Raw genomic sequence first — 14,571 nt, forward strand, 5'->3', positions numbered from 1 at the left:
GATGTGTCTCAGTGGTAGCGGGCCACCAGACCAAATCTGCAGTACAATCCTCAGTACAATATTCAGCACAGTGAGCAGTGTGTTTGAAGGGGACAAGAAATATTGATCCACCACATTTCACATTTAAAGAATTTCTCTCCAGTAAACTTCCAACATGTTGATGAGAAGAACAGTAATAAGAGAAGGCTTTGCCAATTGTTTTCATCAGTACAATTTCTTTGCAATATGAGTTTGTTCATGTAAGTGAAGCTGATAGGATATAGCCAAGGTTTTTCCCCATTGTTGACATTCATAGGGCTTCTCTCCAGTATGAGTTTGTTCATGTGAGCAAACATGAGAGGACTGAGTGAAGGCTTTGCCACACTGCTTACATTGATAGGGTTTCTCTTGAGTGTGAGTCCCTTCATGTCTGTGAAAGAAAAACCAAGAAAAAGACTTTTCCACATTGTTGGTATTCATTAGGCTTCTCTTCTGCATGAATACTTCCATGTACGTGAGGTTCACTGGATGTGTCAAGGGGTTCTCCACATTGTTGATATTCATAAGTCTTCTCTCCAGTATGCGTTTTTGCATGTCTGTGACGATGATGGGATTGAGCGAAGGCTTTGCCACACTGCTTACATTCATAGGGCTTCTCCCCAGTATGTGTTCTTCCATGACTCTTAAGGTGACTGGATGTAGCAAAGGCTTTTCCACATTGTTGACATTCATAGGGCTTCTCTCCGCTATGAGTTCGTTCATGTCTGTGAAGCTGAGAAGATTCAGCAAAGGCTTTGCCACACTGTTTACATTCATAGGGCTTCTCTCCAGTATGAGTTTGTTCATGTTTGTGAAGCTGAGAAGATCTAGCAAAGGCTTTTCCACACTGCTTACACTCATAGGGCTTCACTCCAGAATGTGTTTGTTCATGGATGTGAAGGTGAGAGGCAGTTCTGTAGACTTTTCCACATTGTTCACATTGATAGGGCTTTTCTCCACTATGAGTCCGTTCATGTCTGTAGAGGGAAAAAGAAGTAGTGCAGGCTTTCCCACATTGTTGACATTCATAGGGTTTCTCTGTAGTATGTGTTCTTTCATGTCTGTGAAGTTTACAGGAGTCAGTGAAGGCTTTGCCACACTGCTTACATCCATAGGGCTTCTCCCCACTATGAGACCGCTCATGTATCTGAAGGTAGGAAGAAGAACTGAAGGCTTTCCCACATTGTTGACATTCATAGGGCTTCTCCCCAGTATGAGTTTTTTCATGTCTGTGAAGTTTAGAGGACATAGTGAAGGCTTTGCCACACTGCTTACATTCATAGGGCTTCTCTCCAGTATGCATTCGTTCATGTCTGTGAAGTTTAGAGGACTTAGTGAAGGCTTTGCCACACTGCTTACATTCATACGGCTTCTCTCCAGTATGCATTCGTTCATGTCTGTGAAGGTTAAAAGAAGTAGTGAAGACTTTTCCACATTGTTGACATTCATATGGTTTCTTTTTCGTATGAGTTTTTTTATGTGAGTGAAGGGTAGACGATAGAGCAAAAGATTTGCCACACTGATTACATTCATAAGGCTTCTCTCCAGTATGCGTCCATTCATGTCGGTGAAGGGAAAAAGAAGTAGTGAAGACTTTTCCACATTGTTGGCATTCATTGGGCTTCTCTCCAGTATGGATTTGTTCATGTATCTGAAGGTAAGATGAACTACTGTAGGCTTTTCCACATTGTTGACATTGATAGGGCTTCTCTCCGGTATGCGTTCGTTCATGTCTGTGAAGGGAAGAAGAAGTAGTGAAGACTTTTCCACATTGTTGGCATTCATTGGTATTCTCTCCAGTATGCATTTGTTCATGTATCTGAAGGTAAGACAAAGTAGTGAAGGCTTTCCCACATTGTTGACATTGATAGGGTTTCTTTTTCATATGTGTTCTTTCATGTCTGCGAAGTATAGAGGAGTTAGTGAAGGCTTTGCCACACTGCTTACATTCATAGGGCTTCTCCCCACTATGAGTCCGCTCATGTATCTGAAGGTAAGAAGAAGTACTGAAGGCTTTCCCACATTGTTGACATTCATAGGGCTTCTCCCCAGTATGAGATTTTTCATGTGTGTGAAGTATAGAGGAGTTAGTGAAGGCTTTGCCACACTGTTCACATTCATAGGGCTTCTCTCCAGTATGTGTCCGTTCATGTCTGTGAAGGGAAGAAGAAGTAGTGAAGACTTTTCCACATTGTTGGCATTCATTGGGCTTCTCTCCAGCATGCATTTGTTCATGTATCTGAAGGTAAGATGAAGTAGTGTAGGCTTTTCCACATTGTTGACATTGATAGGGCTTCTCTCCAGTATGCATTCGTCCATGTCTGTCAAGGGATAAAGAAGTAGGGAAGAATTTTCCACATTGTTGGCATTCATTGGTTTCCTCATCAGTATGGATTTGTTCATGTATCTGAAGGCAAGACAAAGTAGTGTAGGCTTTTCCACATTGTTGACTTTCATAGGGTTTCTCTCTAGTATGTTTTCTCTGATGTATTCTAAATAAACTTCGGTAAGCAAAGTCTTTCTCACATACGTTACATTTGAAAAGTACTTTCCCAGTGTGCGTGATCACGTGACTGTGAAGACCTGTGGGTGAAACCAAGGTTTTACCACCTTCTTTACACTCATGGGGTTTCTCTCCAGAATGAGTTCTTTCATGTTTTCTAAATAAAGTGGGGGAATGAAAGGCTTTCCCACATACCTCACATTGAAAAGCTTTACCTCCCCTATGTGTTTTTGTGTGACTTTGAACATCTGTGGGAGAAGATGAGGCTTCATCACATTGTTGACATTCATCAGGTTGCCACCCAGTATGAGAATCTTCATGCCTCTCAATGTCATTGGAACAACTGATGACTTTCCCACATACTGTACTTTCATAGGGTCCATCTCCAGTTTGTGTTAACATTTGTGTGTGAACACTTTTGAGAGAAACCAGAGATTTCCTGTATTGTTTCAATTCACATGGCTTCTCTTCACATTCTTCATGCTTGTAGCATTCGGGTCCACAGTGAGATGTGATCTGCCTATGAGGAATGAAGGGCATATGAAGTCTTTGGCACACGTAATGCAGTCACATGAATTTACTCTATTAAATTTTTTCTTTGCTTAAGAATTGGGATCTCATGACCAGCACATTATTAATACTTGATTAATTCATGATGTTGTATTTATTTAAGGTCCTAGGTTAACGTCACTTCCAACATGAGGTAAAGCCTAGGATTTTCAAACTTGTTCAAATAGCCAGAAAATAAAGAGATTGAGAGGAAACAATGCTTTGCAACACAGCTTGCCTATGGTCATTATCCAAATAGTTATACTCACATATGCAATTTCATAATAATTTTTGCATGTCAAGCACCTTGAATAGACTTAATATCATATATATATATATATATATATATATATATATATAGAAATAAATAAATTTATTTCAGTTGACAACAGACTTTATTGATTTAAATGTGGTGCTGAGAAGAGAACCCAGTGCCTCAAGCATGCAAGGCAAGCTCTCTACCACTGAGCCACAACCCCAGTCCCAGTGAAGTATATATTTCTGGTAAAAAAATCTTATAAGAATAAATACATTTAAAGTTGTGCAAATTTCTTGGATTGGTTTTAAAAATTATATGATATCCCCAGATTCCCTCAAGGATTCCTCTTGTGAGTATAATTACCTTTGATTGCTCCCAAAATTTTTGATCTGATTTTCAATGTTCTTCTCATCACATTTGATTCCTAAAATGCCAAACAAAAACATTATAAATTTCTAGGAGCTAGAAATGCTTTTCCAAATTCATGGTGCATTTTATGCTACAATAATTCACCAACTGATTGTCTTTTCATGTTCTACATAAATAAAAAAAAATGAACACAAATTCTCTAATTAAGTAAATACACAAATTATTACCTATAGATGCCAGGTTTCTGAGGACTTCCAGCATCACATCTCTGTAAAGGTTCTTCTGGGAAGCATCCAGCAAATCCCACTCCTCCTGAATGAAGTTCACAGCCACATCCTCAAAGGTCACTGAGATCTAAAATATCCCACAAATGTGTAGTGGAGAACAGGAGAGATTTCACAGCATGAGAAATCTATACTCAACATGCATGATGTTCACATGATTCCCTGGCCTCTCGATTAATTCCACGATTTGGTCATTGAAATCTCCAGTGCATTTAATTCTTCACAGCCACTCCAACACTAGATTTGGGCCCCACACAAGGTAAATAGTAGAGTGTTGTACACCCTTCCTTTGGTGAGTTCATAGGAAGTAAGAGGGGCTCCCGGGTCACCCTTATCTTATTTGTTGATTGCATCTCTATCACCTTCTTACCAACATCCTGTGCAGTAGAGAGCTAATATTAGCACCCTCCTTATTACTTACCCTTAGAAAAGAAAGCTGACTGAGTAGGAAATTGCTGGGATCACAAAACTCAGCATTTGAGAGATCCTGCCAACCACAGTGGCTCACTGGGCCTACACACTTAATATAGACAACATGGTATTTACTGATCTCCTGTTTCCTTCTGAAAGTCAATTGTTCCATCCTTAAAGAAGTGCCTAGAATCAGCCCTAACCCACACCCTCAGAGTATGGAGTCACTAAAGAGTTTCCCTTATAGACAACAGTTAGACAATCTTCCACACAGATTGTCACAATGTGTTCACTGGGGACTGAGCTCAACTTGTGTGATTACACTGAGGACAACTAGAAGTTTGCAGGTGCTTTACTCCAGAACAAATTTACCCAATTAGTAATCAAGGACAATGATTAATAAACACAACAATATAATAATTTCTGGTTTTTAATGTCAAAGCAGAATGGGGTGTGTGGAAAGATGGCATGTGTCTCAGAAAGAACTCGATGACCCCAAGATGTTATCTTGCCCAAAAAACAGCCTTACAAAATTATATCGGTTTGAAAAATAGTTTTCTTAACAGACAGCAGAAAATCCTTTCCCAAACCTCATGGCAACCATGAATGTCCAATGATTCTCAAACTCTTCTGAACAGCAGATGTCTCACTCAGATCATCTACAGTCATGAGACACATACCACCGTTCTGCTCAAGGACACTTTGATCAAGATAGGCCACATGTACAATGGTGGTCTGTCATGAAAGAGATTCCTCGTTCCTGTAGCATAGCTGGTGCAAGGAAACCTCAGGCACAAGCACTTCCAGGGTGTGTTAAAGCAGCAGGTTTGCAGCCCAGAATCCTGAACTATCCGACGCTGACTGCTTGTGAAACAGGCCACTCCATGTGGGTCTCTAAGCAGGCTATGATTTTTGCACAGTGTGGAACAGCCCAAAGGACCACCTACCAGAACACAACCCTGCCACTCACAAAGAACCATGCATAGGACATAAGACACATGACATTTGAAGCAGGACAGTATCAACAGAGGTTAACAGGAGCCCGAGAGAAAGCCTTTAGTGGGCTGTCCTTCGTTGCATGGAAAAAGTATGAGTGACAGCAGGTGTCTTGGAGAGATCACAATGATGGTCCAGTCAAACTGAAATCTAAGTGGCAAAGGGTACTTCATCCATCTATTCTGCAGACAAATATCATTTATTACACATTTAACTGTGAAAGACTAAAACACATTTCAAAAATTTAAAAAAGATATAATTACTACCCACCCCCACCCCCCAGAAAAAAGAAAGTCAAGGCTCTGACATCTAAAACAGGCTTCCATGAGACACTGAAGACCTGCCACCAATTTTCTACTGTTATTTCCAGACAACAGAAGTTGAGTTAAAACTTCCTAATTCTTTCTTTTTATATTTATTTTTTTACTTGCAGTTGAACACAATAGCTTTATCCTATTTATTTATGTGGTGCTGAGGATTGAACCCAGGACCTTGCACATGCTAGGCAAGTTCTCGACCACTGAGCCACAACCCCAACCCACCTTCTAATTCTTTATATGGCATATTTTAACATATTATCAAAATTAAATAGATAAAGAAAAATATTAAATAGAAAAGAAAACTATGAAAGACTCTAATCATCATAAATGCAAAATTCCTCAAACAATACTTTACTGAATCCAAAAATAAATAAAAAGAATTTTAAACACAGCCAAGAGGAAATTATTACAGCTCTGTAAGACTGATGCCAAATTTAAAACTCAGTTAATATTTTCCAGGGACAAGCATACTAACGTGGGAAGTCAAGCCCAGTGGCCCAGATCCACTCACATCAGCCTCTGCAGGGCCCAGGAACGCAACACACATGCAAGGCTGATTCAGAATTAAAAAACCAATTAACAGTATCCATCACAACAAAAAGCTAAATAATAAATATTGATTATATTAATAGTTAAAAAATTCAAGAATAATGAAAAAACACTCAAGCTCAAAAAAAAAAAAAAAACCACAATGTCTTCATAGAGAGACAGCATGATCCTCTATGCTACTGGAATCCACTGGAAGAATCATGAAAAACAATGATGTGACATCAGTGTTGTCATGTTAACAAACAAAACAATTATTATACTATTGACAGCAGGAAGCTGGGCATGGAGGCCATGCCTGTGATCCTTGCCAATCAGGGGCCGGGGCAGGATGATCCCAGGTTTGAGTCCAGCCTGGGCAATTTAGCAAGACTCTGTTTCTAAACAAAAAATTAAAAGTTTTGGGAATGTAGCTCAATGGTAGAGCAGCCCTGCAAATAAGGTGAAAATTATGCACAGAAAACTTCTCAGCAGTGACTACAGCAGCCATATCCAGAACTGCCCAAAGCTAGAAGCAAGGAAGATGCACCTTTCAATGCTGAATGGACAAGGTACGTTTTAACCACACCAAAGAACATCACCCAGAAAGTGAGCTCTGCAGCCTGCAAAGATACAGCACCCTTAAAGGCAGACTACTAAGTAAGAGAAGCCAGTCTGAAAGGCCAAGTACAGTAAGATTCCAATTCAAGAACATTCAAGAAGAGACAACATTATAGATGCACTGAAACTCTTCTGTATGACATTATTATGTAGAGTATGTGACACACAAAATCACACCACACAGAGGAGGAACCCTAAGGTAAAGGATGGATTTCAGCTGATGATAAAGTGTTGCTTCATCCACTGTCTTAATCAAATGTAGGCTACTGATTCAGTAACTAACAAGCATCCAACATCAATGCAAAATACTGAGAACAGTGTAGAGAAGGGTGTTTGATACTATATGTAATGGCTCATTAGAATTGTCAACCGCATTGGATTAAGAGATACCTGTGATTAAGAGGCCTCTGGGTGTGTCCGTGAGGGTGTGTCTACAAATGATTGGCATGTGGAACAGAGAACCAAACTAGAGAACCTCCTTAGGTATAGGCAGCACCATCCAATAGGACGGTGTCTTAGGTGGAACAAAAGTTGGAAGAAGAAGGAAGCAGCAGCAGAGAAAGCCCCTTTCTGCTCCAATGGCTGCTGCAATGGCCTGAGGATATCACACTCTGCCTTCTTCACTCTCCCAAAGTGGACTCTGCCTGTGATTCTCCAGGGAGTTTCCAGAACCTTTGGTCTGACTAGGGCAGCACCAGTGATCCCTCTTGTTCTGAGGCTTCAGCCTCTTGGACTCTGCAGCTACTACTTCTCAAGCTCTCCAGCTGCAGATGGCCACTGTGGACACCAGCTTCAGGTCAAGTAGGCCAATCTAATACGTCCCCTTTTAGATCACACTTCGTGTTGATGCTGTTTCTCTAGAAAACATTGACTAACAAACTATAAGTCTAAAATTGCTCTGAAACACAAAATTGATTTAATAAGGAAGTGAATGAACTACATGCCATAAACTTTAACAAATATAAACATAAGAAACAATATTACATAATGAATACCTTTCCCAAATAATAATGCAAAAAATAAAGCAAAGAAGAAAAGTCATAGTTACAAATTTCAAAACTATGGACGAAAGCAAGGAAACTGATTTTCAATACAATTTCCATCTGGAAAGAAACTAGATGATAAATCTATTTTTTTAAAAATATATATTTATTCTTTAGTTCTAGGTGGGCACAATTCCTTTATTTAATATTTATGTGGTGCTGAGGATCAAACTCAAGGCCTCACGCATGCTAGGTGAGCGCTTTTTCTCTGAGCCACAATCCCAACCCCTGGATGATAAATCTTTAAAAGGTATTCCAACTGCTGGTGTGGTGGTGTGCACCTGTAATTTCAGCCACTAGGGAGGTCAAGGCATGGAACTGGCAAGTTGGAGGCTCCCTCTGCAATTTAGCAAGACATCCAGAAATTTTGTGAAACTTGGTCTTCATCAACAATAAATGGGGGTACTGGGATTGTAGCTGAGTGGCAGAGCACTTGCTAGCATGTATGAGGCGCTGGGTATGATCCTTAGCACCACAGATAAATTAACAAAAATAAGGTATTCTGCCCCTCTACAACTATACAAAAAAAAATAAAAAATAAATAGGCACATAATAAATAGGAAGGGCTGAGGATGTGCTCAGTGGTCAAGTGCCTCTAGGTTATGTTACCCAGTAAAACACCTGCCCACCTCCAAAATGCTGCTCACACATTGAAATTCATTTTTTTTTTTTTTTTTTTTTTGAGGACAACATAAGCATTAGCAAGTCCCTGGCTTCAATCCCAGCAATCAATACATCAGCAAATAAGTAAACTCCAGTCTACAATACTAATTTTCTTGGGGTGGAGAGTAGCTCAGTAGTAAGAACTTGATAGCCTTTGGTTCAATCCTCAACACTCCATGTACACACACACACACACACAAAAAAAAAAAAAAACCCTGAAAATATATGTAACGAGTGATAAAAAAAGATTGTAATACAAAAGATACACAATGAGAGGCAACAAAAATCAATGAAAAGACAACACACTTTCTTACAAAGGAGACTGAACTTTCCCATGATCTACACTCTTTGAAAAAACAAAGAGCATTTCAGTAAATTATGTGAAATTTAGGGCATGGATTATTGTGTTTTTTGGGGTGAACTTAGAAAAACTATATCTAAAATGAACATAGTACACTGTATCTAAGACCAGTGAAAATATTGTACAGGACAGAGAGAGTAGAGAGAGCATTTATGTTACTCCCAAGTTTCATAAGCTAAAAGGCCAGCTCCCAAATGGGTAGCCCTAGGAGGAGGTAATTAGGAGGGAACAGGAATCAGGTGACATGGTGGGAGTGCTTGTGAGAAGATCAGCACCCTCACTGAGACATATATCTCTCTCCTTTTCAGAAAACAGGTGTCATTTATTATTTCACTGATAAAGTATTCAGTGATTTTTAAATGATCACAGTTGGGTATTTTAGGTATTGCCATATTGTCCTTAAAACTTCCAATGAAGATGGGTGTGATGGTGCACATCTGTAACCCCCGTGGTTCAGGGGTCAGAGGCCCAAGGTGATGTAGCAAGACCCTGACTCAAAAGGAAGAATCTAAAAGGGGCCAGGGATGTGGCTCAGTGGCTAAGCACCTCTGGGTTCCATTGCTGATACCAAAAACAACACAGCTAACATGAACCTGCCAAATCCAGACAACAACAGTAACAACAAACTGTCATTCGTGTCAAATTCATCAGCTTGTCAACGACTGTAACTAATTTACATAAAATCAAATTCATAAATTTATCCACCACAATTTTTGTAGAAATGGATTCATTTCCTGAAGCAATAATGGTAGACAGAGTTTCTCTGTATCTTAAGTGGCATTCTGGAATCTAGGGCATGGATTTCAATTGGAAATCATTGAAAAGACAAGATCAAATCTCCCTAATTTTCTATGCATACTCAGGGGTAGCAAAAGATAAATTAGATGTGGTTTTTTGTTGCTGTTGTTGTTGTTTGTTTTTTTGTTTTTCTGTTCTGTTCTTTTTCTTTGGTTTGGGATCAGAGATTAAACCCAGAGGAACTTTACTGATAAGTCACATCCCCAGACATAAGGCCTGGCTAAGTCGCTAAGGCTGTACTCAAGTTTACAATCCTACTGCCTCAGCTTCTGGAACAGCAAGGATCACAGGTGTGCACCACTGTACCTGGCTGTACTTGTTTTCACAATGGAAATGTAACTAGAGTTTTTAAAATCCACTTCTTTCTTGCCTATTTGATAATAGTCCATCCCATTTGGCTCTGAAAAAATAGACCTGGGCCTCAAAATGTGAGCAGATCATTTCAAAGTGATACACAGAAAGCTTTGGTGCTGAGGAAGCACACATGTGTCAGGCTCAAGGGGCAGGGAAGGTTCCTGACATCTGGGACATGCTCCCTCCTGGTCTTGCTTCCTGAATGCCTCTAGGATCACCCTCCCAGGGACCTAGACCATGACTCCACTCTACGAGGCTTTTCAGGTTTGCACAGCTCTGCACTGGGGTGGGTGTTGCTTATGCTCTGGGAGAGGTTTTGCTCCATCACACTGTGAGACTGAAAGGGCAGGAATCACTGGTGACCTGGCCCCTAAGCACCAGCATCCACAGGCTGAATGGCCACCTCTCTCCAAGGAATGGGAACAGAGCTTGGGAAAAACAAGGTCCCAAGGAAGTAGCTGTCTAGATGAGGCCTGTTCCAGGAGATTCCTCAGCCCAGAGCCCCCAGCAGCTTCCCTGAGAGGCTGCACCCCACACCTCAGGTGTCCTCTAGGAGGAACTGACCCAGGGCCTGAAGTTCTGTTCACCCTGCAGGGACCAGGGCAGCTGTGGGCACCTTGTGGCAGCTCCAGGAGAGGACAGTGGCTGAGAACATGGGACCCTGTGAGGCGTCCAAAGGGAACCTCTGCCCAAGAAATCTGACATGGTGTCTACACCTAAGGGAGATAAAGGGAGAAGCACAAGATTTTTACAGCTGTGAACTCAAGTTCTCTATACAGTTGCATCTACATCAAAGAACCTTCAGAGTATTTGACTTGGCTAACCTGAAACCATGAGTGTGGAAAAGCAGGGTTCTGTATGGAGAGCAAAAATTATCTTGGGCTATCTTAAGCCCTTTAATAGCCAATTATCTTAATTTCTGTATCAGACCACAATTCTCAAAACTATTAAATTTCTCAGAAAATATCCCTACCCTTACCAGTCATCTAGTCCCAACCATCTACCAAAGTAAGAATGTAATAACAACAGTCAGAAGAAATTTATTTTTTCTTTTTTTCTGTTTTTTTTTCCCTGTAACCCAACCATCTGATGATCCTACCAACGCATTTGGTTAATGTAGTGATACACAACTTTCTTTTATAAAAGTTCATGTAGGCCAGGCACAGTGGCACACAACTGTAATCCCAGCAGCTTGAGAGGCTAAGGTAGGAAGATCGCTACATTCAAAGCCACCCCCAGCTACTTAGGGAAGCCATAAAGAACGTGGTGATATCAGCCTCATAATACAATATAAAAAGGACTGATTATGGCTCAGTGATTAAGTGCCGCTGAGTTCAATCCTTGTCTTTCAGGGTGGGACACATACATCATTTTGGGTCACTTGAATCCATGTTCCTGAGTATGCTCATTAATATTTGGATCAAAATGAACTATTTTCCATAGCTGGGATTGCCAATGCCTTTAATGTCAACACCTTGAGAAACTGAAGCAGGCGGGGGAGGACTTACAGGCCAGGCTGGGCAACATAGCCAGACCCCATCTGAAAATCAAATTTAAAGAGCTGAGGATGAAGAACAGAAGAATGAATCACACACTATTATCCTATGTGCACATATGACTATAGGACTGGTGTGAATCCACATGGAATACAACCAGAAAAAGGAGCAGTGACACTCTATTTATGTGTGCTGTGTCAAAATGCATTATAATGGCATATATAACTAATAAAAAGAAATTTAAGTAAATAAATAATATATGTCAAAGTAGGGAGGGAGGCTGGGTACATAGCCCAAGATTCAATATTCCTAGCTTCTATGTAGAAATGCCTTTTTTTCCTTTTAAAGTACTTATTTTGACCAAACACAGGGAACTGTTAAGTTCCCCTTTCTTTCCCCTCAAGTATAATATTCAGAAATAGAAAACAAATGCTTTCAAAAGTGTTCTTCTTGCCAGGGACAGTGGCATAGGCCTTGTTAGAATGGCCTTAGGCCCGAGCCTAAGCAACTCCATTTTAGAAGACCTGCAGTTTCACCAGGCACATCCACAGATCCCTCCAGTAAGGCCTCAAACAAGTTCCTTCCCCTCACCCTGATAAAGAGAGTGAAGCCTCTGACAGGCTGTCCTTGCCTGATGAGAGGGAAAGGGAGAAGATCAGGGTGAAGACCACCAGACTAGATGTTTCTGACGCCAGGGTAAATGACCCCACTGAGAAATAGGGTGATAGCTGATAAGGATTGAAAGGGGGGTAAAAAGCCCCCAAATTTAGTATAAATGATAGAGCAAATGAACAGGAATTCAGCCAGCTCAAACAAGGATGCACTTGAGCTGGAGAGCCTGCTGAGGACCTGACATCCCATCACTTGGCATCTTTCCTGAGTGTCTGCGTGGTCCTCACTGCTCTCAAACTTCACTGCCTCCTCTGGACCTTGGTGAGAGCTGCAACTCCTTCCTAGGACCCCCTCCTCAACTGGTCCTCTGCTCCACACCAGGAAAAGACTGCCTTGGTTACAGACCTGGGCACAGAGGTCTGAGGTCTGAGTGAGTGTGCATCTGCTGGACTCAAAGCCTAAGACATAAGACCTTTAAACTCAGCATACAGAGGGAATGTCTGTCATTAGCTTATCATGATTAAGTGTGTTTTCCAGTGCTTAGAATGAATCTAGAATTGTTTGCTGTGAATTAATTAACCTAGAATTGTTTGCCGTGAATTGATTATGTCTATGGCAATGCCTAGCGTTAAGGATTGTTGTTTTCTTGATTAAGAACCTATACAGTTCAACTGTATTAAGTAATTTGAGTGAATAGAGCATTGAAAGGGGCACAAGTGTGTGGACATTCTTTATTTCTCCCCTTGACTGCATAAGTCACAGTTTTGCCCCCTCCACACAGCCCTGTAATCCCAGGAACTTTGGAGGCTGAAGCAGAAGTGAAGCCAGATTTACAGATAGGTAGTTAGGTAAATTGGGTCTAATATTGTGTAAGATAAATAAAACAGAGGCCCTTATAGAGAATGGAGTCCTGGAAACCAGAGCAGCAATTGAAATGTTAATGTCCCCAAGGCCTGAATCTATTCTAAGGAACTGTTTATCATAATCCAAAAGCCACCCCAGGCCTTTCCTGCCCTGATTACTCCTCCAGCCCACCAATCTCCCACCTTTTGGACCTTCCCACCTGCATTCTATCACTGCAACATAATGAGAAACAAAGTGTGGGAAAGCGGAAAGAAGACTTTAGCTATAAAAGAGGGAAGACCTCCCCCTTACAGGGATTCCACGTCTTGGGTCCCCTTCTTCCTGCGGGGAGAAGTCTTTTCTGCTGTCCTTTAATAAACCTCCACTTTCCACTCTACACTTGCCTCAGCGTGCTTCTCTGGTGTTATACTTCAGCATTCGGGGAAGCAAGGACTCGTCACTGGTAAACAGCGGTAACAGAAGGATCACAGGTTGGAGACCAGCTTCCACACCAAGTGGGTGCAGATCTCAAAATTCAGTAAAAGTGGAGGCTGGGGATGTGACTCATAAAGCTCCCCGAGTTTGGGTCCCCAATTAAAAGAAAAGAACTATTCTCTCCAATATTTCACTAGATGAAAAGTGACAATTAGCGGACGGTGTCCATTTGGACCAAGTGGGAAGAACGAACGTCTGGCCGAGCTGTGAGCTGGAGGGAAGGTGGGGTTTAGAAGGCAGGAGGCGCCTGCAATTTGGGGAACCTACAGCAGCCTCCGGAGGAGCTCCCCTGGGAGAAGGAGGGTGCATGTGTGGCCCTGCTTCCTCCACGTTGGGAAGAGTGGGTCGGGCCACCAGTAGGGAGCAAAGGGGACACCAGGGCCCTGAGCCGCCCTTCCAAACCCAGGGAACCAGGGGACAGGGCCCAGGGCCACCCTCCAGCGGGGACTCTGCCACGCTCAGCAGCTCACTTCAAAAACCCAAAACCCAGCTCACCCCACGAGACCAAGGGACAGGGCCACGACTCCGCCGCGCTCCCCAGCTCACCCCACGACACCAAGGGACAGGGCCACGACTCCGCTGCGCTCCCCAGCTCACCCGGGCACCTGGCCCCACGGCAGGTGGTGACGCGTGCCTTCTGCCCTGGTCGCAAACTCACCATTTTTGTCTTCTGTGCTGACCCGGCGTCCTCTAGAGGAACCTCCAGGCACCCGAGACGGGGGTGGGGGGGACACAGGCAGCGCAGAGTCACCTGAGTCCCTGGAGCAGAGAACTCTCGGCTTGAAGGATGAGGAGCGGAGTCGCTGAGGAAGAAACGCTCGCGAGATTGCTGAAGCCCGCCCTTCCTCTCCCTCTGCGCACTGATTGGGCAGTTCCCCCAGCATCCGGGATGGACGGCCTCAGACCCGCCTCTGCATCGTGACTGACAGCCAGCGTCATCCAATCACTGGCTGAAATTGGGTAGACTGACAGATGCTTGGCCCCAGCCCTTTTCAGGCGGAGCTTCGCGGCTGTGCTGGGAACTAATCCAGGTGGGAAGCCTTGGCTTAGC

General features: G+C 42.4%; 1 protein-coding gene and 1 pseudogene across 1 annotated transcript; both read right to left on the bottom strand.

The window, feature by feature from the left end:
* The window catches only part of LOC139703479 (zinc finger protein 709-like), a 45,670-nt pseudogene extending 31,356 nt beyond the window's left edge, over positions 1 to 14,314 (bottom strand).
* LOC139703476 (zinc finger protein 709-like) lies at positions 303 to 14,261 on the bottom strand. The gene is made up of 4 exons (XM_071606953.1): positions 14,179 to 14,261; positions 3,926 to 4,052; positions 3,693 to 3,753; positions 303 to 3,041 (listed from the first exon to the last, which is right to left on the bottom strand). Exons 1-4 carry the CDS (start codon positions 14,179 to 14,181, stop codon positions 404 to 406), a joined length of 2,829 nt encoding a protein of 942 aa, XP_071463054.1. The 5' UTR covers positions 14,182 to 14,261; the 3' UTR covers positions 303 to 403.
* Positions 14,315 to 14,571: the final 257 nt, after the last annotated feature.

Source organism: Marmota flaviventris, chromosome Y, assembly GCF_047511675.1.
Source record: "Marmota flaviventris isolate mMarFla1 chromosome Y, mMarFla1.hap1, whole genome shotgun sequence".
NCBI classification, from domain to species: domain Eukaryota; kingdom Metazoa; phylum Chordata; class Mammalia; order Rodentia; family Sciuridae; genus Marmota; species Marmota flaviventris.

Excerpts from the sequence above, each read along its gene's own strand:
- LOC139703476 (XM_071606953.1), bottom strand. Across the intron at positions 3,754-3,925 it reads CAGAAACCTGGCATCTATAG|GAATCAAATGTGATGAGAAG; the intron begins GTAATAATTTGT and ends TTGGCATTTTAG. Across the intron at positions 3,042-3,692 it reads AATTTTGGGAGCAATCAAAG|GCAGATCACATCTCACTGTG; the intron begins GTAATTATACTC and ends CATTCCTCATAG.